Consider the following 25,423-nt stretch of genomic DNA (forward strand, 5'->3'; position numbering starts at 1 on the left):
CCACTACAGAGCAAACATATCCACTCAAATCTGAACTGAAGGCACAGAAAATACGATCCACTTTAAATGCAGCCCTTATTTTATCTGATATGAGAAAAGAACAAGTATTTACTATTCGAGTAGGCTACTTAGCCTATTATTTATATGTTACATGTTTTTGGTATATACTCATTCACACCTCAAATCAACTGTATTCATTTTTCTATGCATGGAAGTAGCAGCCGGAGGCCGAGCAACCAGCCTGTTCCAAACAAGCACTGCACTAGTAGGTCTAAAATTCAGGCCGGCAAAAACAACCTCTAGATACGTTATTATGAGCCAGATAAGTGACGCAGTTCACAGATGATTTTTGCCTTGTAAGGAGGAGGTGGCTAGATGGCTAGCTAGATAGTGGACTTCATAAATAGTGGACTTTGCTGCAGGAGACCACTGTTCACTTCCTATTTCCCACAGCGGGTTGGGACAGTTTACTGTTGCCATGATGATGAAAGTAGCATAACTTTAAAGAAGTTTAAACCACATTTCAAGTGATCATTTTTACCCAAATCAAGATCTTTCTCTGACTTTAACCAAGTGATTTTTCTGCCTAAACCTAACCAGACCTTAAAACATCGTTATTTTTTAATAGTGATTTGTAACAGTGCATTACTACGGCTGCTAGATGGCATAAACGTAACTACAGGTCATTTCAGCCGGCCTGAATTTTATACCTGTATTGTAGTTTTTTGTAGTTTGTGTTGAAAGATACCTTATTGGCCCAAATATGGAAGCTTTAGATTTTTTTCTGGAAATGTTGTTTGAAAAAGCGGGGCCATATTGTATTTGAGGACTAGACAATTATATATATATTTCTGGAACATAATATATTGCTTGTAAATGGAAATGGTGTATCCTACAGATACATTATGGATTGTTTGTAGCCTTACTGTTGCTAGGCTAGCTAGTTTCTTAAAGTCCAAAGTGCATCTTTTACAGTCAGTTCAGTTCATCCTACTGGAGTTGGCTTGGGTAATGTGTTTTTCTGCCAGATGAAATTAATTCCTAACAAGTGAAAATGAGTCAAAAGCCTCTCCAGACATCTTTACAACAGAAACAAACCAGGAACCAAATCATTTGTCAAGCAGCCAAACATTGGTGGTAGCAGATGATGAGGATCTGGAAAATGCAAAATGTCAGAGAAAATCATTTCGACCGCTTCCCGAAAACCTGACGGGAGAGAGTTTGACTTATAGAAAAGCTACACATTCAACTTTACTGGAAATATTTTATGATTTACAGTGTTTCTCTTAGGTTGACTGCTTTGGAGTGGTGGTGGTGGTGGTGGTGGGGGTCACTGAGCAAAACTCAGGAGAGACTCAGCCACTCATCTCTCAGTTCTTTGTTTAGGAGCGGCTAAAATGAGAATAGCTGGTCCACCTTAAAGGTCAATCCACCTTAAGTGAGCGTGGTCAGGTTAGGCTAGTTTAGGGCTAACCCCCTTTACTTTTGCAGCAGTCGGGGAAACAACAGACCCCTGCAGCATTTATTATCTGACACACTGGAGCGTATTCTGAACATTTACCGCCAGACAGACAAGTAACTGCTAACGTTTTTCTGCTACTCGCTCAACCACACAGTCGCTACGCACACACGTTACACGCTGCTCTAAAGGAGCTACGCTACCGAGGGTTTCCCTGGCAACGACACAGAGCTTGACTCAGTTTTGGAACAGAGCTGCGATATTGATTTCCGAATTATCGATAATTGGCTTTTTTTTTGGCATTAAAAAAAGAGGTTGTTGGTCTGGCTGCCTGTACAACTATATGGAAACACACTGATTTACTTTTACGTCTCATAATCAGTGTTGTCTGATATTCAGACCAGATTTCTTCAATCTAGAATCGTGAGAAACGTGAGAATCAACATCACTATTACATATACAGTTCTTATCAGTTAATACAGTAAGATGGACTCAATTCATAAAGAAATAATATGTAGTCTACAATCAACTTAAATTATACGTCTTTTATTTATCAGTTTATCAGTTTTATTTTGATCTAATATGAATCTGCAACTTAAACATGTTGAGACTGAAACTAGTGATGGAGTGGTCTATAAAATATGCAAAAATAGTGAAAAATATAGACATAGGCACAATATCCTAGTGCCCAAGGTGACATCTTTAGATCTTTAAAACCCAAAGATATTCAATTTACTCTCATATAAGACAAAGAAAAGTAGACAAATATCTGCATCAGTTGGTGTCAGTCAGCAGTTGATTACACGCAGCAGCAAAATAAGCATTTAATACTTTTTATAGAGGCTAATATGAGTGGCAGATTCAGTATTTGATATTTAATAAATAGCCAATATGGACCCATCAGTCCATAAGGAACACCTTCAGATAATATAAAGGAAAGCGTCCCACTTGGAGGCTGAGCAGAAGCAGGATATTTGAGCAGCCCTAACATGGGGATTTGCTTCCCCTTCTCCCTCTCCCTCTCTCTCTCTCTGTTGCCCTTTCTGGGAAGTGCAGCAGCCTGTCAATAACTGTCAGAGGCTGTCTCAGTCAATCAGGCCTGTAAGGCTGCTCGGGCCTCTGGTGTAACAGGAGGATCTAACAGAAACAACCTATAACTGACACAACTCCAGATCTATGCTCTGTAATCACTGGGGAGCCCACCTCTCAAACTGCAGCCCCACTAGCTGCCTGACAGTGGACACATGTGCCGTGTAATTGCTTTTCATACCATTCAACCTTTTAAAATTGATTACAGACCATGTAAGAGGCTTTACTGAGGAGCGTAGGAGGGGAGAGGGGTGGGGGGGGTCGGAGCAGAAGTATTGCTTTACAATGTCATGTTACAAAATGTGTATCTGTAAACAATGTAGTCGGCTCCTCTTTCATGAAGTGAGGCTGCACGCATTGAGTCATCATCCACAAAGGGTCTGATCCCTCCCCGGGCCCGTGTTTGACAGACCACCCAGCAAATGGAATAAAACTGAACATCTCTCGCTGCTCTAAGAGTTATTTTCTTCTCAATTAATCCGCAGAAGCAGCTGCTTTGCTCTGCTGTCCTTGTGCAACTGTACATAAATATGTCCACACATGCTGTATGCTTGTATGTGTGTTTGGGTTTGTGTTTGCTTTTGACAAAATAATAATGAAATGATAATAGTCAAAATACTGCACGTTGATTATTATTATTATTATAACAGTAATCCAGGTTTCTATCATGTGTGCTCCAGGTAGAATATCAAGGTTTGTTAAAACTAAGATATGGGCTTATTCAGGTTTCTGATGTTCACATGCTGCATATGATGCAGATACTCCAGAAACCTGATAAAAAACAGGAACCTTGTGCAAATGTAAATGCACTCAATAAGTCAAAAACAAGCGTTATGAAAGGATGTGGTGTGAATTCAGTCTTCTTGAAATGTTTGCTGCTTGTCAGCCAACTCAAGTCTCCAATGTTGCCATTTCCCACAAGTACTTGAATGCAGCAGTTTAGTCTTTTTCCTGCTCACAACTGAATGATTATGCAATGATATGTAAATGTAACCAAATTCTCTGTGAGGAATGACTGTGCCTGTGTCAAGCAAGACGTTCCTACTGGAATAAAATGAAACCTGCAGGAAATGTATCTAAAAATATATGTAATGCTTCGGAAAGTAGTCGGCAGTGATGAAAAGTACACACAGCAAACCTGCCGGTCCTTCGAGGTTCGAATCTGATTTAACTGAGAGTTCATGTTGAGGTTAGCATGAGAGTGAATGTCAGAGAATTTACCCACCAGTAATCACAAATGGGGTTGTGCGTGTTTTGGTGTGTGTATTCACCAGAGCTTCTGTCCTTTCAGTGTCTCCAGCACCTATCTTCTGGGGTTCACCCAGCGGTCTCCCAGTGCTGCCGTATGCAGAGCCGTTTCTGCATTTTTCTTCAGCCACTCTTTCTCCTTTAGTGTCAAGGATTAGTCTGACATCTCCTGACTCTGCCTTTCAAATGATGAGCACTCCTGCTGAAAAACTGAGAGGGTGCTCACCATGTAAAGCCAATACTCACACTGCTGACGCTCCTCATCCTTGCCCTCCGCCTATCTCAGCTCCTGTAAAAAATCCATGAGAAGTCCCCAGTGATCTTGTGGATGTGAGGGGAAGAATGTGTGGTTTTAAAGGACTTTGGCTGTGGAGCGGCTGTGTGAAATAGTAATGTCCAAGTCAGTCAGGAAGCTCGGCGAGGAGTTTATAGTGCTATCAGCTTCAAGAACTCTTCTCTTCCAGTGTCTATTTTGGGTTTTACAGAGGGCTGATGCTTGAGGCAAGCTGTCAAACTAATGGCAAGAAAGGATTGTATTTTTGAGACACACCAGTGCCAGTTAATATATCAATGACCTTGTTTGACACCATTTAAAAAGGAATGGTTTCAAAATTCACTTGACCTCTTGCCCGGTCTCCTTTTACCCACCAGTGCGGTCATTTTTAGAAATTGGACGTAGCTTTCTGTGTAGTTAGTCTCCTTTTTGTAACCCTTCTAATCCCAACTGTCCTGGTTCAGCAGTTATAAAACATGCAAAAATGCATTACTTGATTTCAAAGAACAAAAAAGGTGATGTTATATTGATAATCAGTTTGTGTGTCAGCCAGTGTTTTGGTCCAGAGCACAGTCAGTCCCCAGAGGATCCTTCGTGATTTCAATGACCTGGTGCCATCGTCAGGTCAATAATTCACCATGAGCATCTGAAGCACAGCAGTGCTCTGACCTAAATGCTAACATTATATGTTAACATGCTAATGTTAAGCAGGTAATAGTTATCATGGCAGCAAACTTAGTTAAGCATTTTAGCATTGCCTCTATTTTCATAGTCCCTTTATTATGATTATTAATAACTTTATATATACTTTATATAACATATAACCTAATGTTTTTGGTGAACTCCTAACTTTTCCCGTTAGCACCAAAATCTCAGAACATTCAAAATCATAAGAGGATGAGCTCTCTCCATCATGGACCTGACAAAATTTTATGAATTTTAAAGATCTAAGACAAAAACATTCACCCCAAATCCAAGAGTGTGTAGGTTGTCTAGTTTGAGCTGTCCCAAAATGTTTTATTTCATTGTAGCTAAAAAACAAGATGACGTTGTAGCTGAAGCACCTTGAATATACGTCTGATCGATGAACAGTGTCCAATCAGAGCTACAAGAAACTATCGCAGGCATTTGCACCTGCCACCAACCTTTCCAAGTAGAATGATCTTGTTGTCAGTACATCTTGTTGAAGATCAGTTGTGTAGGTTGTGCACCCCCACACTGACATGACAACAGTACAGCAGCTCAGATTTTAAATGTCTTGTAATTTCCAGTAGGCTTTAAAAGGCTGTTTGCTGGGAGTTTGCTACCAAGAACACTGTGACCTTTGCTCCAGCACTACTCCGAGGACATACTTTGCCGTGTAGTTTTTAGTCCCACACCTTTGCATGGTGGGATGTAATGGACATTGCAGCTTTGAGGGACCACTAGCAGAGCTTGTTTGTTAAAGAAAAGGTTTAGCAGTCAATATTCCAGAAGTCCAAAGCTGCTCTTTGAAAGCTGCACACTCCATCACTAAAGCCTGTACTAGCTCAACCCTTCTTGCCCTGGCATGATTGTAAAGGACTGTTGATTTGAATCTGTTTTTGTTCTACATGGTCCCCTGGCTCCGAGGCATTGTCAGCCAGCCTCAGCCGACAGCACCACCGCCGTGTCACTTGTGTCCCTGTATGCAGAGTGATACCAAGGGCATTTATCAGCTGCAGGTCCGCTGCACTCAGCCTCATGTTAAGTCAGGTGGAAACCTGTGACTGGCAGCAGATAGGGTGAGGGAGCATTTTAGAGGCAGTGTTAAAATTAACCAGCGTAATGAGGAAATAAGTGACTTATTGGCGCTGCAGTCATTTCCTTCATTAAGGCTGATATTTATGAGCATCCATCATGAGTGGAGCAGCCAACGCTACGGCTCCAGGTTTATGGAGCGTAGATTGTCACCTTGTTCCAATTATCTCCTACCTTTGAGTGTGCTGAATGTTGAAACATTAAGAGAAAAGGACATGGCACATCATTAGTTACTGTGCAATGTAGGGAAAAAAAACAGAAAGTGGCTTGTCTGGGCTCACTAATGTCGCACTATTTTTATTCATCATAGGAGCAATTAGCTGATTAGAGTACGGATGCTCACTGGTGAGGAAGGTGCTGGATGGAGGAGGATCACATGCCCTAACCATTAAATGTGTTAGTGCTTTAAATTGTGTTGAAGCAGTTTGTCTCTTTGGTTGAACAATTTCAGTTTTATTAGCAGGCTTCCATATGAATCTGTGAAAGCAATAAAAGCTGTTTTCTTGAGCCGTTGTCAGAACCGGCATTCATGACATTCATTAACGGCAATTAACAGACTAAAGGCAAAAAAATAAAGATTTTTTGCAAAAGAAAATTCCCCATCAGAATGATTGCTGAATATACAGTAATCCTCTGAGGTTTGAAGGTCTTAAGGATAATAGTATAAATTAACATATGAATCTAACTTTTTTTTGAAAGCTTGTCATAGCAGAGATTCACAAGACTCAAGGTTTTTAAATTAATTAAAAATAGCTGATTTTGTTATACAGTGTGATACACAGGCCAATCAACACACTACACAGTAGAGTCAACATTTTTTAGGCTTCATGTTTTTACAGATATGCACGGATGACAAATTAAAAGAAAACCTGGAGGGACGACCATGATGTCTCCCAAAAGATATTCCCTCATTGGGAGTTTTGATGATTGTGGTGTAAAGCTCCAAAATCCCTCGTAGCTGGAATCTGTTTACCTTCATCCCAATCGATCTCCTATCCTGACACGAAAATCAGGAAGTGAAAAAAGAGGCTTTTTTTTAATGATCAATGTTTGTAACGTTTTAAAAAAGGAAATAGAGCCATTTTACATTTAATTTTGTCTTGAAAATAGAAATTTGTGTTATTTCCTTATTAAGGATTTTTATATAGTGAGTTAAAATCCAGTTTCCATTATTACAAAATGCAAAATTAGGGCGATTTTAAATGATCTTTGTTATGAAAAGGTGAAATGGAAGCATTCATTGTCGTTTATTTTAGCTATGATGGGTGCATTGCACGCCCCAGCTTAATGCTTGCCCCACGCACACACACAGTGAACCAGTATCAAGTTTCTTATTGAAGTGTAATTATTTACATCACTGGTTAGAAACTACAACCCAAATAATAAGAGTATAGTTAAGACAGGTTATGCAACAATGACTCTGACTGCATCCATGCAGTTGTAGGCTATTTATCTTGATATGTAACAGTATATATGCATATCAGAAAATGAATTCGCTCTCCTCCAGTAGTTAATGGATGGAGAGGCCACGAAGCAAAAGCAGACAATCTTTAACGTTCTTACAGCACATCAAAAGGCACTGAAGGTTATGCCTAATTTCCTCGCAATGAAATTTGCCCTTCGATGCCTTCGCTGCTATGTATGAACATTTATTTTCCACTGTCAAGATGACTAAAGGCGACTGTAGACCACAACAGAAACGCCGGTGACTGATGGCGCTCAGTGGTTTTGGCGTTTCAGCGTTCACTCTGGAAGCGCCTGACAGGCAACATGCAGGCAGTCTTCTCTGCTCCATTAGCCTGTAGACTAGCTGGTGTATTGACAACATGGCTGTAAATTGGATACTAGTTTAGCATAACATAGTTCATAAAAAGTTGAGTCAAAATGCTATTCGGCTGAATGGGAAAGTATTTTCCTGTTGAAAATGAGTTACTGTTTGTTCAAATTGAAACAAGGTAATGACATAAAGGTCATAGGTCACCCATTGTTTTGTGGACTGCCGTTTTTAAGCCTCGAGTTCAGCAATATGACCGTCGCCATCTTGGATTTGACCATGGCTATCTTTGATTTTTGGAGCCAGAAGTGACCAAGAGGGTGGAGCTGGCCGTAGCGCTAGCTGCTAGTTTGGTTAGCACGGTGCATTTACAGTCTATGGTTAACTGTGATAATGCTAATGCTAATTTCTGCTAGCAAAGAATAGGCCTAAGACCATTAAAACTAAATGATTCATTGGAGGGTCTTTTAGTACAACCAAACACTGAATAAGACTTTTTTTAGGCGACCAAAATGTTACAGTTAAGTTTCATGAACTGAAACACACTGTGGTCTATCTGGGGTTTTGTCATGGTTACGTTGTCAACAAGAAGAAATGAGGGTCATTTTCTCATAGACTTCTATTTGCAACCAGTAGAGTCGCTCACTGCTGGCCATTAGAAAGACAGAAAGAAAGAAAGTTAGCCCACATATTGTAGGCAGACGGTGTTTATTTATAGACTGGACACAGCCTACGTATAGCTGAACTGTCAATCTTGTAGCTGTTGTTAATAATACTGAAGGCTCAGGGTTAATATTAATCCTAGATAGGAGGCTCCTTATCAAGGAAAATCAATCTTTTTCTATAAATTCTATTTAATGTCAGAAAATGCTTTGATATACATTTTTTTCAAATTGAGTGACAAAACCATTTTTAAAAAAAAAGTCCTGTTTTTCATTTTCTGATTTCCATTTCAGATTAGGAAATTGATTGAGATGAACTGGGTTGAGGTCGTCTTACTGTGAAGGCCGAAGCAGAGAAATTCCCAACCTTTAAACCACCCGGAGATTTATCTCGATGAACTGGAAACAGTGTAGTTAGGAAATGGTGAATAGACAGCAGTTATAATGCTTTACAGTGTGCCTCTCATTCACCCATCAACACACACAAACATATATATATATATATATATATGTTTTGTTTTTTGGGGGGTTTTTTGTGCCAAAGTTTTAGGCACTAAAAGTAAAGTGAGGAGTTTTTCAAAAATAATGCCGTGAATAGTTTTTATTTATCAGTTAACTTCATACAAAGTGGAATAAACAGAAGAGACCTAAATGAAATCAGTATTTGGTGTGAGCATATAGGTTTATGCATATTTCTCCTTGTTGCATTTCATGTTGCTTGAAATATGACTGTTGTGGATATTTTGAGCGATGGTCGGCACCTCAGTGGAGAAAAATGGACACGAGCCTTTGATGTCATAAAGCTGAAAGCACTTGATCAAGGAGAAGTGAAATAGTGAACATCGAAGTCATCTGCAACTGGGATGCTTCGTGTCTTTCCCTTCTGTCCTCTGAAGGTCTGAGTCTTTATCAGCCTACAATATGAGAAATGAGTCTAATTGGTTCACTACATTTTACATGTGTCAGTTTAGGTCACGTTGCATCGAACTTCAGCAGTTTTGGTTTGAATGTCTGACTGTGTCAATAGAATCTACTCATCCACCCATCTGTGTTGTCTAGCAAAGCCTCCTCCGACGTCGGTGAACATGCTGGTTTACCCTCCATCAGAGAGGTTTCATCACAGACAGCTGGAGTCTCAAGGAGAGGAGAATATGTCCCCTTCCTGTTTAAGAATTACAGTGTGACCTCAAGGCCCAGGCTTGACCCAGTGTGACCCAATCTGTGACCCCTAAAGATGGAAAATTCCATAACAATGACCAATGTGTTCTGACTGTAGCTGAAGTTACACCTTAAAAACAAGATTCCCGGGATAGTGTGCTTCTAGAAAATGTCTCATTTCAAGGAAAAATATGAATCCCTAGCACACACAGTATACAAAATACTGCAGGAAAGCATTAAATGTATTGAATGTAGACCTTAAAGCAGATTACAGACGACATGACCTGAAAATAGATGAATAAAGTTACTTGTCTATGTCAAAGGGTTATAAAGCTCTTAAGGAGTTTTCAACTCTTCAGTTGAAGATATAACAAAGACAGACAGACGCTACTGTGAGTGTTATTTTCTTGGCTGCTGTTGTAATCAACCCCCAAATTATCCTCCTTCCAGTTCACAGGCTTGTTTAAAAGTAGATTTAATGCTCATTGTTCTGTAGAAATTGCATTATAGTAATAGTAGCCATTATTTACCCACACCACTAATAAGCATTTTACTTATATATTTATATGTTAATCGTAATATATCCGCTGTTAGTAGATTATGTATGATAACGGCCTCATGTAAGAGCTGGTTTTGTGCACTCAGCAAGAAAATCTTTGCTCTTTTGGAGAACGCCTCCAAAGTTTGCAGGAGACATGGCGCAATGTGTAAACGGGGACCAGCGTTGTTCTTTTGAAAGTAGCTCTCCCACAGATACTGTATGTGTTGACGAGGCCCAGGTCCTACCAGGTCGTACCAAGTTAGACTAAGTCATATTCTTTGAAAACCCAACAGTTGGCCTGCAGATAAGAATAATAATTACCTGCATGGTGTCGCAATAAACTGCTCCTTGTGAAAAAAAAACCAAAGTAAAGTTAAGAAGAAACAGACTTTATTTGATGCAGATGATGTATAATTTATACAGCACAGAGCAGAGATGAAGACAACATCAGTGTCTGTGTCCACAGCTTGTGGTAGTCCGTGTAATGGCTCGCCACCACATGTGGTGTTTAAGGACAAAGAAAGACCGCCTTCCCTCAGAGAGCAAAACCCCGGCTCAAATTGCAGCGCTGCCTGGGATTTTCAAACATTAGGAAATCATCGCCACATTAATTTCTTCACAGCATTTTCTTTTGTCACTGCTGTCTGTTTTTTTAAATGTCATGTATGACATGAATACGTGATTGGCTGTAAATGTATTAAACATCAGGTTGGTAGAAGCAGCGTTGAAATTAAAAGTCTGACAGGAGTCAGTTTTACAACAGATGTGTGCACTGACCCAAGCACATCTGCACAGATAGGAGTAATGAATTGATTTCATACACAGCCCACCAACACCCCCCTTCCCCCACCCCCCCCCCCCCCCCCCCTTCACCCCATACATTGGCCCAAACCCATCATCCACTTTCATCCCTTTCATCCACCGTTTTAAAGCAGCAAGAAGTCATCTAATCTCCATCTGTCTGTAGGACTATTTTCTGCCTGTCATTCAGTGATTACGGAGAAACTGCCGGTGTTGAACGTTCTTTCATGTTTCTCATTACAAAGTCACGCCTGTATGTTTAGTCTGTGTGTGATTTGCTCCACCTGTCAGACACGTTTCCACGTTTCCACGTCATTTACCTCCAAATCATGAATGTTCATACTTTAATATAATATGTAACTTAATATCACCTAATGGAGGATCTCATCGGAATACTTTGAGTAGTATTGAATAATTAATAACCAACATTTTAGGGGTCAAGCCCCCAAAATACTGGATCTTACATTACCCATGATGCAACTGGGTAGCATCTTTTGTCAGACCCTCCCTCCCTGATAAATGTCTTTTAAGCTCTTTCTGACAAACTCTGACCCATTTCTCACATTTTCTTTGACTTTAAAGAGCTCAGATGACTGAGTAATACTTCTCATGATGAATAAATGTTAAATATCCGAAATACAATTAAAAAAAACTTTACATGTGGTCTTAACAGTATTCTGTATACAGTACAATTCTCTCAACACATAAATAAAATGACAGGTATGCATGACACTAAGACTCTAGTCTGTAACCAGACAGTAAATAGTTCATTAACACTAATGAAACACACTAATGAGTCTGTTTTAACCAAACAGAACCAGAATGGTAAATTCATCTTTTTTTTCTTTTTTTTTTTGTTTGATAGAAAATGAATCTTTTTGCAGTTTTTCTAGCAGTGATATCAAAACTTCACAGATTCCAGCTTTGTCATATATGACAGTAAACTGCTGATCTTCAGCTTTCAAGATATTTTAGCTCCATACAAATACCCATAATCCATACAAGTTCCCATAATCCATACAAGTTCCCATAATCCATGATACCTCATTGGGCCATTTCCCTCATCTGATAATCTTTTAGATGTTTTATTACAGAAAGTGTATGAAACCGTTGACCAAACACTCATACATCACTGTCATTGTGTTACTTGTAGGTGGAAATGAATTATTCCCCTTTTTGCTGGGCCCCCCGGGAACCCTCTCAAGGACCCCTGGAGGTCCCCAGACCCCACTTTGAGAACCGCTGGTATAGACAACAGTCATTGGATTGTTTTAATATAAAAGAAAACATCTAAATGCTGATTATGAGCGGTGTTTTTGTTATGATTTCTAAATAAATGTATCCTTGATGGATATCAGACTGTAATGAGTCATGACTCTGAAGAGAGAAGTGGTGTTATTTTTGTGGAATCTTTATGGTCAATTATGTCAACAAAAAACACAAACAGCACATAACAAATGTTTATGCATTAAAATGTCATGTAAATGAGCACATAATGGAGGATTTTATCTGAAAACTTTTGTTGCAGCACTGCTTTTGTTCATTATTCCAGGAAGTGTTGAGCATAAAGGCAGTGATTTGAATAGCTAAAGGAAGTGTGTGCAGTAGCAATATGATAAAGACATCTAGCCGTCCTGCAGTAGGTAATGTCAGCATATTATTCCTGTTCATTCAGCGTCCTCCCTGCCGCTTTGTTTTATGTGTGGCCTCTCTTTACACCTGCATCCATTCATTTACCCATTTAACAAGGACAACATTGATTGAGAGAGGTGGTGAGAGGGCCGATTCGATTTCAGGGGACAGAATTGGATTTGATGGTCAGGCATAATAGCTTTCATGGGCTTTTACGACACTGAATAGCTTAGCTGGAGCTGCCTTGATGGGACTGAGGTATAATTCTGAGAAGGATCCCGGGGATGGCAAGAGCACAAACATCCTGTACCTTATTGTGGCGGCCCGCCGAGCTCTCTGTGCTTTACCCAGAGCAAATAGCACAGGATGCCATGTGAGACCAAGACCTACCTTCAAACTAAAAGAAAACGCCTCATACAAAGTCACGCTCTCACAATCTCTCATATCGGTGTTTCCAAAACTGTGCTTAGATCGATGAGCTGCCACGACAAACGTTAGTCGTGAACTGGGCCGGGTGCTCGCCAGACTGAACGGAGGGGGGGGCTAACCTGCTGTGAGTTGTCGTTAAAGATGGTGGCACATTGGCGGCAGGCTGTTTTTGTGTGGACTGAAATCCGGGCCTTGCAGCTGAGATAAGATGCATTCAGACTCCACAGCCACATGGGTAATCAGTTCCCTCCTAATTCCTCCCCACTTGGTCCACTCTGATTTCATTCATCTGCAAATTGCTCAGAGAACAGTTTTGCTAGAATGGAGGAAGAATTGTTGTCTGTGTATACTTTGCCTTTCTACAATAAGTTAGCTTTTGATGGATGGGGAATTCAAAACATTGTCCACTGAGCAATCATGTTAAATTTGCAAGCAGTCGCTGTTACACTGTTGTTAGTAGAACAAAATGCACTTGAGTCTTTCTCCTTGCTAAATTGTGTATCCAACTCAAAAGGATTTGGCTTTCTATTGTTTCTGTCAAACTAGCTATTGTTCTGATGTGTCGTTACAATATTGATTTCCCTAAAAGAGACATTTAGAGTGATGATGTTGTTTTGCAGGTGCCACAGGGGATGCTCAGCCTGACGCGCTACCCTCGGTGCAGGGCACCCTGCCACACTTCATCCAGGAGCCAGAGGACGCCTACATTGTCAAGAGCAACCCCATTAAACTGCGTTGTCGAGCTGCGCCTGCCTTACAGATCTTCTTCAAATGCAACGGGGAGTGGGTGCACCAGAATGAGCACATCTCCCAGGAGTATAAGGACCTCAATACCGGTGAGATAAAGCTTTATGACCTTATTGCAGCCAGTTATTTCACTGGCTGGAATAACCTTTGGGTTACATGTAACATAAACCTGTCCTTTGGAAAATGGAAACACAACCTGAAGATAGCATAACATTTATAAAACGGAGTACATTCAGTTGGGTATTTTATTTGCCAGAAACTGAAGTGACCAACAGAGCCTCTAAAACAAACATTTCTTTTAAGGTTATGGAGCCAGCAGGAAGGAAATGATACAGTCAGCTTCTCTCTGCAGCCTCTCTGAAAGTCCCTGAAAATGAGGATTCAAATCTGAAGGATTTATCATATGTTCATTACTAAATGCTCAAAAGTCAAAGTTCAGGAAAAGAATCGTGCACCTGTCCGGTTTAAAAGCCCTGAAAACTTGATTTCTGATCGAACATGTTTTTCTATAAGAATAAGTAATCATAACTAAATAAGCAACAGTTCTGTAGAATTTCCATATTCCTACGCATGCCATGCAACGTATGATGCTACAGTAGCACTTTCTGACAGTAAGTAGGAATATGAAAGTTCTTCAGTTGAACAAATGTAGTGCCAAAGGAAAAGGCCGTCTGACAGCAAACTAAAGCGGTAAAAATATTGTAAATATTGGATACACTTAAACTGATATTGATTTTTTATGTAGGCCTTTATTTAGGTGGCTAACATACATTTTGCTGCTGGCCCCGTCCGCAGCACTACATTGCTTCTCCAAACTGGGAACCTGCCGACCCAAATCTACTGCTGGTAATAAACCGACTATGGATAAGTAGCTCATACAACCCCACTTCAAAAAATATGAACTTATCCCTTTAAGAAGTGGCATTATTGAAAAGATTAAAACAAGTGATGATTCATACTAGACAGCGTGAGTTGAGGTGAAGGCTTGATTACTCAGTTTGAAAATGTGTGATTATTCTTTGACTTAGAGTGTAGATATACAGAAGTGAAAAGGAAAGGGTAACTATGGTAAATTTGGAAATCAGTCTGTCACACGCACAGTCACAGCAAACGTCAGCAGTGCCAGAGGAACACAGCAGACTGCAAAACACTCCAGAGTCAAAACCAGATGAATATTCACAATATTCACTCTCATACAGCTTGTACAGTGTGATGGAGCTTTGTCTTGGAGTATGCTCATGTACACTGTTTAGGAACACACTGATAAGATTTATTTATTACTATGACAATTTTGTCAGCTTTATGATGCATACAGTACAGTCATGTTTTCATATGCTAAAATATATTGCTATACACCATTTTAAGTTTAAAAATTGTCCCTTAAAAAAAAAAAAAAGAAATGAAATACAATACATTTAGTTTTTTTTGACAGCTGGTCAGACAAATTTGAAGATGTCAGCTGGGTTTCAGAACTTGCGATGGACATTTGTCATTAATTTTGCGCTCGCGCCGAGTTCTGTAAGCATCACTGAAGTGCCAACAATAAGGTAAAGCACACCCTCAAGTGTAATATTGTGATTATACAACATTAACCAACAAAATAAAAGATATAAACAAAATTTAGTCATATTGTGAGGCAGTTTGCTCTAAAAATAAAAAACTTTTTGCTTGTGTTATCTCCGTTTCCATGGAAATACATGGGGTATGACTAATGCCTGGGAAACAATCACTCACGTCAGTAGAATCCTATGTAATGAAACCTAGTTTACTACTCCAGCAAGTAGACCGACCCTTAGTAATGACCTAGCAACAGAGACGATTTCTAGTCCCTGCTGACTCAGCTAGCTAACTTTAGCTAACGCTTTCTGGAGATAGCAGCATTTCCTGAACTGAATAAATACCTCTCTTATAAACACAAAACTGCTTTGCTAGCTCAATCTCGTTGTAACTAAGATATCCGCTGAAAAAAATAATTTTTCCATGGACAGATTTAGCTACTTTGTCCGCAAACTTTACAGACATTTTTAAGCTAACTAGCTTACTACTCCAGCTAACTAGCTTAAAAATAAGCTAACTAGCTTAAAAATGTAAAGTTTGCGGACCAGCTGATCAAAGCTGCGGACCAAGTTTGCGGCTCATGGAGGATGCTGGAGTGGAAGTTGAGATATACTCTCATCTGAAGGGAAAATGACTAAGTTTTGCTGTGTATGGGGGTGCCAGGTAACGATGAAGAGTGAGGAAGGGTACGAGTTTTGTATGTGTGTGACTGTGTGCGTATGTAACTCGTCTCACGGTCTCAGAGTTCAATCTGTTTTGTTTTCCCCACAACCCCTAATCAGTTCAGTTCAATCCAGTTTCACAAACATAAAAGAAAGACCCTGCAGACCCCTCCACCCCCCCAGGAGCCAGGAGAAATGTCAGATAAGTCGGACCACCATGTTTAACTACATATCTTCAAACGTTACAGAAAAAAACAAGTTTGCCAAGTTCACATATCTCCGCAATTCAATCAACCACCAGTCGTCCACCAGAAATGACTGTTGTTGTTAGCGCGACGTCATGGTCTGTGGTTCTAATATTTTTAGTGATGAGGCTTTTTTCATTTGAGCACGGCAAGGTGATTGGTCTAGTTGACCAATCAGATTGCTTGGTCGGAACTACGTGTTGTACAATTCATCAATAATTGTTGAATTTAAAAAAAAATGCTACTGATGGAAAATATAGTAGTTAAGTTGCAGGGATGTCTATATCTTATGTAAATTTCTCACTTGAAGACACTGAGGAAACAGTTTCCTCTGGTGAGAAGTTTTAATTAGAGTGCAGACATTGTTTTCACTGTTAACACAGACTTTCATTAACAAGGTGAGAAATTAGATTTTGATTTAGCAGCAAAATGCAATAAGATGTGTCATTTAGCAACTGGTATTTTTGAATCAAATACAGAATTAAAGCCTGAGGCCTTTAAACACTTTCCAAAGTTTTTGTTCTCACAGTGAAGATTCAGAGAAGATCCTTTTAATGTAGCACTTCACTGCATGTAGATGGTTTCAGGTCCTGACCATGGCTACTTAGACTGACCTTCAATAAGAATATCAGTGTGGCCTCAGATGGTTTAAGCCTAAAAGCCAACAAAGGCAGAGCAGCTTCAGTAATCATAGCTGGGTCAAGTAATATGTGCAGTATGCGCTTATTCTAAGCTGCTTGCAGTGCTAGATGAAGGGGTGTACTGTGCCACATCAGCACAATTTCAGTTAGTTTCACATGAGTCGTCACTCACACAAATGTATAGAACGAATATTCAAAGACACCAATCGTTCCAAAGCTAAATAGAATATTGGTAGTAAAAATGCACATTTATGGCACATTTGATTATTCAGTTGTTAAATAACATTTTTAAATTAATTCAAGGGCAGAAACCTTAGAGTTCATTACCAGTGAGTAATGTTAAAGGGGTCACCTTGCCTTAAAGAGCTTAGTGTGGGTGGAAAATGGAGAGTTTCATTAAATTCTGGGAGGGGAAACTGAATACCTTTGATTTGGAATTAAAATGTAAAAACTTAATGACACTGATGCATTTAATTGGTACTGGTTTGCAAGTCAAAAGTACATTTTGGTCAGACTCTAAAGTCATGGTATCAATGGTTTTTTGTCAAAGTGCATCCCTCTGGTTTAAAGCCCCTGAAAACATTGTTTCTGATCTCATGTCAGTACATTAATACTCATCCCTAAAAAGGCAATAATAAAGTTAGTTTAACTGTTTAAAAACTGAATACACTCTGCAGAACTGTTTGGGTGTGGTTTGAACCCCACAACTGTCGTCCTTCATGGTAAGAAGCCGATTAAGTTTTTCCGGTTTCTTTAGGAAAACAAAATTCTTTATAAAATTTTCCACATGAAGTTCAGTTTACTCATCACGAGGAGTCCTACTCAGCATGTGAAAGCAGTTGTATAATGTCCAAGTTTAAAAAATTACCCTTGTGATCAAGGTTTTCTTGGTTTGGGCTTTAATTTTTAACAGGAAGCCTCCATTACGAACTTCTGAACCGTCATGGTACAAACATGCGGTTGTGTGAAGAATACTCTCCGTGACCCAAACAATCACTGTCAGAATAGTTTAATAATCCACTTACTCCACCCAGAACGTTTTGGCAGCTCACCACTTAGCTTTAGCATGTTAATGGATGTATGCTAGCCGGCTTAGCCAAGGTAGCCTGGTTACCCTGTTTACTCTGTAGTGTCACTACTGTCAGACCCATAACACTGACCGAGTGCAACACTGTTATTAAAATATGTGCCGGTGTCTCCGTAGTGTCTCCCCATCAAGGAAACTATACGTCTATGTCAAGATGCATGGAGAAGCACACTAAAAGCCAACATATCTAACCCTTTGTTGAAGAAACGCCTCTACCAAATGAAAGAACACACTTCACAGAATACTGACTGATTTGTTTATTTGCTGATGGTCTCCAGATAGTATCCAAAGATGATTGTAGGTATAAGTATACTGTACAGGGCTCATGGCGAGTCGAGTTAAAACAATTTGCAAGTGAAATGTCCCTTGAAAATATTGAGGTTCTTCATTCCTTCTCTCTTCCTTTTATTTTGATAGGGAGGCTCCTTTATAATAGCTAATGTTATGGGAATATCACATATTCAAATGAAACGTTTACGAACCTCGTCTCATTATTAATTGTGCATCAGCAGGCTATAAATAACCCTCAGCTATAAAACAACAAAGACATTCCTTTTTATGGTCATCAGAAACTTTTAGAAAAGCTGTAAAAAATGAGTTTGATCATCAGAAAATAATCATCATCATTAACATAATTATGAATGAAGCGATCTCTGCTGTGATAAAATCAACACCTTATTAATACATCAGTGTTAGAGCAGCATGTTAATGTTGTAGCTGCTGGAGGTGGAGCTAGTTTCAACTATTTTATATACAGTTAGACCAGAAATCAGCATAAACCATCTGTCAGCAGGTGTCCTGACTCCGTGCAAGAAACTGAAAGGTTGTTTTCCCAACTTCACTGTTTCAGCAATAGTTTCCACTGCAGCACAACTAAACTTTCAGTAATAGTTTTGGCCACTGAGCCAAAATAAAGGACTAAAACATCATTTTCTACCTTTCTTTTTTCTGCTGTACCAAAATTGTACCCCAGAACTGAGGTACATACCAAACCGTGAATTCTGTGTACCATTACACCCCTATTAAAAACTAGACATGTGGGCATTTAGGAGGAAGGAAAGTCTAATAAAAGACACTTTCCAGTAGCATCATGGTAAATGTAGGATCTAGTGTTTTTGGAACTTAAAGTCCAGACATCTCTCTGCCTCTGCTGCTTTAATTTTGACAATTTTTTTGTAAGTGCAGTACTAAATCACTTGAGTACCCCTTTAAACTTTTTTTTACTGTATTAGTAGAGACCTTCCATAACAAGCCAGCATTGCTTGAACATGACTTTCCCTCTGTTTGTCTGAGAAAAGCACCAGCTTTATTGACCTGTTGTTCCTCTTATTAGGCATATTAAATGTTATGCTGTGCAAATTAAAGGGTTTTTAGAAGCCTCAGTAAACCCAATTCAGTTCTAAACACTGTTGCGATGCTTTTAATGATGATTTATGAGCCGTAGTTGCACTTCCTTTTGCTATTTCTTTTTCGGTGGGTTTAGGCCCCAGTTGCACTCTGTTGATTTTTGTTTTCATGTTCAGAAATCAAAGTCAACATTACGTAATTGTATGTTTGGACCGTGGCTCAATCGCTCAGGAGATATATGGACCCTCAGGCTAGACCAGTTGGAAGCCTTTAATACTGTGTGAATACTGTTCCAACATCCAGTACATGTTCAGCTAATACTTAAAACTGAATGAATTTCTGGTGGAAGTTATGATTTGAAGTGTGAAGGAAGCAGTGGCGTGCCATACCAATTAAGCACCATTAGTTTTTGTCAGGTGGAAGTGTGTTGATTAGAGGACCTGACTGAGGCCTCCTGAAGGGATTTCTGGCAAACAACAAAGCCAATGTGACACCTCGGCTTGAATGCTCTGTGATTAGAGGCTGTGAGAAAGCCGTCTTTCTTGTATTCATGAAGGTCCCTCCACAGGAAAGAGGCTTTAATTGCTTCTGGAAGTTCATTATAGTGTGATTGCTGTGCTGTGACATTGTTGTGAGCTTGATAATGGCAAAATTAAGTTTGGAACTTAAATTGTTTGCTGTTCTGTGTGCAGAGGAAAAGTACAAGAGAAAGTTCACTTGATGGTATTCGCCAACTCACTTCACATGCCACTTCGACATCCAGCATCCAGCAGGAGGAAAGCTATAAGAGTGACAAACTGTATCAAGAACCTGCTCTTCCTAAACACTACAACGGCTGCGTTAAAACACAGATAAAGTAAAACGAGTAAACTTTACACTATGTCAAAACTATGTAACTTTTTAAAACAAGTAACACAATCTTCCTCTTGCAAATGTTGAAATCATGAACAATAAAACACATCCTCTCTGGATTAAATACATTCAGGGATGTTGCTGAACTGTCATACTTAGCCTGGTATGACCAGTAGTTTATGCTAGCTAATGTTAGCAAACTTTAGATAGACATTACTGTGTAACTGTGTAACTCAAGGAGTCAGTTTGCTGACTTTGTGACTCTTCTCTTGTGCAACTGTTACACTATATTTAAGCTTGTTTTGGTCTCCTCGAGGGAATATCTGCCATAAATGTTCCACTGTGTTCACCCGTGTTAGAACCTCAACGGAGGTAAGACCAAAAACAGTACCAGGTACTATCCGCAACTTTTGCCCAATGGAAAACCTAAAAAGGCAATAGAGTCAAGTGGAGCCGTACCAAGCTTTGTAGAGCTGATTGTAATAGCAGAGTCTGTGGGTTCCTCACTATGAGCAACGCCTTCCACATTACACATAGTCAATTAAGCCATCGTCAATATAAAATGATAGATTTGTGCAGCTTTAAAGACTCACTGTATCAACGTTTTTTATATGATATTTTAGCAGGTTTCGGACACGCACAACGGCTGTAACAACTGAAACATCACCGACGTTACACACAAGTCAGTCTCTCTGGTTTGTAGCAAAAACAGACACAAAATCACAAAGCAAATGCACTTAATAATCTGATGATGTCCAATGATAACAGGTCCACTAAGGCATTAATCTGAGTTGTTTACATGAAGATGGTTCTATTTCCTGTATTCCTGTTTCCATGCTACATAAGATAGTGTGATTAATAGCTGCTCTAAAGGTATTGGGTATTGGGTGAAGTTAATAAACCACTTGATTCACATGGTAGAGATCAGCTGCTAAGTTGGGGAATGAAGACGTTGAGGTCCAGCTTAGCACACTTATCTAGGCTGCGGGCTATGAGCTCGAAAATATTTTCAAGGCGTTCACCTTCGGAGGAGGCGAGAAAGAGGACGACTACAAGACGGTGCTAGCTAAATTTAACACTTCATACCAAAGAAAAACACTATACACAATAGAGCATGCTTTCACCAACGAGAGCCAAAGCCAGGGGAAATAACTGAGTCATTTATCAGAGCACTCCATGAACTGAGTGAGAAGTGTGAGTTCACATCAGAGACAGACTGGTTGTCGGCTTCTGCGACAAAGAGCTCTCTAGGCAACTACGGATCATGTCCGACTTCACCTTGGAAACTGCAGTGCTGAGGATGTAGCACAGCAGATAAGCCAGTAGGAGCAACGTGCAGAAGGTGACACATCGGCAACCATCGCAGAGAGGTGGAAGATACCCTGCTAAAGAGAGAAGAGACGGACTGGAGCGAGCCCAAGCCCGGCCAGGTGCCCAGCATTAGAAAGTCAGAAAGAGAAGTCAGTTATAGTAAAGACATCTTGGAGCAGTAAGTAAAGTATATCAGGGCAGTGTTGAGCATTTGACAGAACAAATAAACGTAGGACACACTCCTATTAGGTTTAGAATACTGGAGCTGATGTTACCATAATGAACCTGAAGACATTCAGAGCACTTAGTGGACCCTTAGACAGCCTGGGAAGGACACTAAACATTGTGGGACAGTTCAGTGCTAGTACACTTCATAAACAGAGGAAGCACTTCTTTAACATGCACATAGCAAGAGGGCCTACAGTCAGCAACCTATCAGGGAGAGAGACAGTAGTAGAGAGGAGGCAGGTTAGTGCAGCAGCAGCAGGACATCAGGGGACACTTAAAACAGACCTTGTCAAGATCCACTTAAGAGAGGGAGCTGTACCGTAGGCTGCACATACAGCTAGAAGACTTCCACCACTTCTTCCTAAAGTCCACACTGAGTTGCAGGGCATGATAGAGAGAGTCACACAACCTGCAGACTGGTGTGCACCTGTGGTGCTGGTCATGAAGCCAACATGCCCAGTGAGAATCTGTGTAGGACTTCAAAATCTAAATGAGAAAATCAAAAGAGAGAAAGATATCAACTGCCAACTATGCTTAAACCAGGTACGTGCTCATTGAGAAGGAATGTTTAGTAGGAGTATGGGCCTGTGAGTAACTGGTAGGCATGGACAGACTCTGACTTATATATAATATAATAGTACAATAAACTTTATTCATATAGTAGCTTTCATAACATAAAATGCAGCTCAAAGTGCTTTACAGAAAGAGGTACAAACAAAAAAAAGATATTTGAAAATATTAAAAGAAAGGAGAAAAAAGAAATACAGTAAAAATAATAAAAAATACAGTGATTAAAAGAGGTAAGAAGATAAAAGGAGATAAAATCACAGATGATTAGCTTCAGGATTTGGATAGTGTACCAGTGCGATGTCACATAGCCCTGTAACGGACAGAGACGATCACTGCCTGTCACATTAATGCGGTCACCCACACTTGGCCAATATCACAGCACAAACTGGACATGATAAGGTCTGCTACACAGCTACAGAGTGTACAGAATCTGATCAATGATTGATAGCCTGAACAAGTGAGTAGCATCACAAACAGTGCAAAAGACTACTTCACAGTGAAAGATTCATTGTCAACATGTGAGGGCCTTATCACACGAGGCTGTCGCATTATAATTCCACAGTCAATGAGACAAGAAAATACTGGAGCGCATACACAATGGACATCAAAGCCTGTCAAAATGTAGAGAATGTGCAAAGGAAACTGTGCGGTGGCCTAAAATATCCACTGATATTAAACACAGTATCTGCCAGAAAAACAAGCATACACAGCACAGAGAGCCACTACAACCCACACCTCTGCCTGAACAACCGTGGCAGAAGACAGCCCCGGACATATGTCAGTATAAAGACAAGCACTACATGTGTGATATCAGACTATTACTACCACAACAGACCAGGTTGTTAAATTACTGCAATCCACATTTGTATATTTGGCATTCCTGACCAGATAGCCCGTGATAACGGTCCACAATACATAAATGAGACCTGGAAAGACTTTTGCAGACAGTGTGACATTGTCCATGTCACATTCAGTCCTCAACCCTCAGGTTAACAGACATGCGGAGTGTGCTGATCAAATGCATCCTTAGACACCAAGACCCACTATTAGCATTAATGTGCTACAGAGCAACACCAGTGACCTCTACTAGAGTCAGATTCTGACTTACCCAGCTCTCCCTTCATTCAGAAGGAGTCTGGTCCCTCAGTGGCCTGCTAAAGCCCTAATCAGATGCAGAGATGCAGAGGTGAAGCTACAACAGGCATTTTACTTCAACAGGAGACATGGAGTAAAGGACTTGTCACTGTTACAACTGGGAGATCGAGCTCCGTTAAGTTGGACGAGGACGAGACATGGAAAGGACCAGCATCTGTCATCCAGGAGAGCTGAACTCAGCGCTAACACCAAGCAGACTCACTGAGGGGAGGAGAGCTGAGAAGGAAGAGGCGACATCTACAACATCTGCCACCAGCAGCAGCAACAGTGAACACAGAGACTATAAAAGTGAGCACAGAGCCAATAGGAATGGTAACACAGCATCAGAGACAGAGTGAGAGTAATGGACTTAATAGAAACACATGAGAAGGTTAGAGAAGTGATGAGGTTTGGTAGAGTGTGTAAACTTGTGGTAAGACTGGATATGTAAGCGTAATGTAATATCCTGCTAAAGAGGTCAAGTGGAAACTCTAATATGCATTGTTCTAAATATAATGAAAAGTTAGGAGGAATTAGAAATGTTATTGTTTATCCAGGGAAAACTGTCAGTTTAAGTTAGAAAATGTGATGTTTATGATATGTATGATGCTTTAACACATTAATGATCAGTATGTCACAAGTCTAGAGTAAAGAGTTCTAGTTTGTTTGTAACCCTGTGATCCAGAGGGAGGATCATCTGAGGGGGAGATGTCAAGCTATTGGTTAATAGAAGTAGACGGACACACCGTGTAACCAATCTGAGAGCTACGCTGTGATGCACAGTGAGTGAGGAAGCTCATGCTATAGTGTTGTAAAGTTAATAAACTGCTCGTTCTGAGTATTAATAAGTTGCATCGGCCAACAGTTTATTTGACAGCTGCGATGTGTCACAGTTCCTCTCCAGTATTCAACCTCAAACCTGATCCTTTGTTTTTTAGATCCTGCTGTGATGCCCTTGTGGCTCTTTGTTTAAGTGCTGTAATTAAACTTCTCTCTCAACATAGTACAGTAAACATGTTTCCCAGTGGACAGTCCATACATTGACTCTATAGCACCACATGAAACTCAGGAAGGAAGCATGTAGCTTCAAAAGTTTCAGAATAATTACAAATGCAACAGTCTACAGTCACAGTAGACGTTTTACTGTGTCTTGTCTAATTCATAACATTAATAATTGCTGCATTCCATTTAGGTAGGTATACCAGTTCCCCAAGGCCATGTATTTTGCATACTGCTACTGTAACACCTAATGGAACAGAGCCGTTGTTAATATTATTACACCTGAGCTTTTCCCGGCCATGAAAAAAGGTCTGTTGTTAGATGATGAAGGTGCTTTAATGACATTATTATTAGTAAATACAGCCAGTAGAATGGGACAAAAACTGAGTGTCAAATGCTCCAAATAATCATCGTCATGCCGATAGATGTTATCACATGATTAAACACAGAATACTATAGTAACAGATATTCACTGAGGTTAGAGTATGAGCAGAATAGAAAAGCCCGATACCATGCCTCTTTAGAAAACTACATGGTGAAACAGAAGCTCGCCCAAGGGTGAGACTTTTCTTTTTAAATGACCACAGGCATACCTTCACCTCGGGCTGGATGCTGTTTTAAGATGAGTGACAGGAGCTGGGGCGTAAACCTGAGCAGCGGAGGGGAGGGAGGAGGGACCAACACTATGAAGATGTATTTTGTAGCTTTAAAACCACATAATGGGTAGATATTTATATGTTGTTGGTGAAAGTGTGCAACCTAAGGGCGCATGACTAATACTGAAATTACTGAGCGCTTACAGTGCTTTGCATCCTGAGCAAACAATAAATTCAGCATTTTGTTTTCAATTACGATATATAAGCAGCCTCGAGCCACAGAAAATCAGATTGTTAAGGTCTGTTACACACAGTGAAATAGTTTCAGGGACACCTGTTGACTCGATGCATGTGAGAACAACATAGCAAAATCACCTTCAGTGTTTTTTCTAATGAACAGCTGTTCTGCTGATGTAACGGATACATGTAAATTGATGGTACAATTAGTTATGACATAAAGTAGGATTCAGGGAGGTCCATGAGATGGCTTCAGAGGACAAAAAAAAACCTAATGAATAATTTAAAGATCATCTCTACACATGTTTGAAGACATATACAAATACTCTGCTTATAACAGTAATGTATAAAGTAAAGTTACGAC

The 25,423-nt window shown here is 40.0% G+C and overlaps 1 protein-coding gene across 4 annotated transcripts in view; it reads left to right on the plus strand.

The window, feature by feature from the left end:
- Positions 1–25,423, plus strand: part of unc5db (unc-5 netrin receptor Db) — a 186,510-nt gene that overhangs the window by 62,198 nt on the left and 98,889 nt on the right. For 3 of the 4 annotated variants that reach the window (XM_042422354.1, XM_042422351.1, XM_042422352.1), the window contains exon 2: positions 13,467–13,682. In XM_042422354.1, the coding sequence (XP_042278288.1) occupies positions 13,467–13,682 (216 nt within the window). Of the gene's footprint in view, positions 1–13,062; positions 13,082–13,466; positions 13,683–25,423 lie in introns of those variants that run through there. The other variant, XM_042422353.1, reaches the window with a different exon arrangement.

The sequence above is a fragment of the Thunnus maccoyii genome, chromosome 9 (genome assembly GCF_910596095.1).
Source record: "Thunnus maccoyii chromosome 9, fThuMac1.1, whole genome shotgun sequence".
In the NCBI taxonomy this organism is placed as follows: domain Eukaryota; kingdom Metazoa; phylum Chordata; class Actinopteri; order Scombriformes; family Scombridae; genus Thunnus; species Thunnus maccoyii.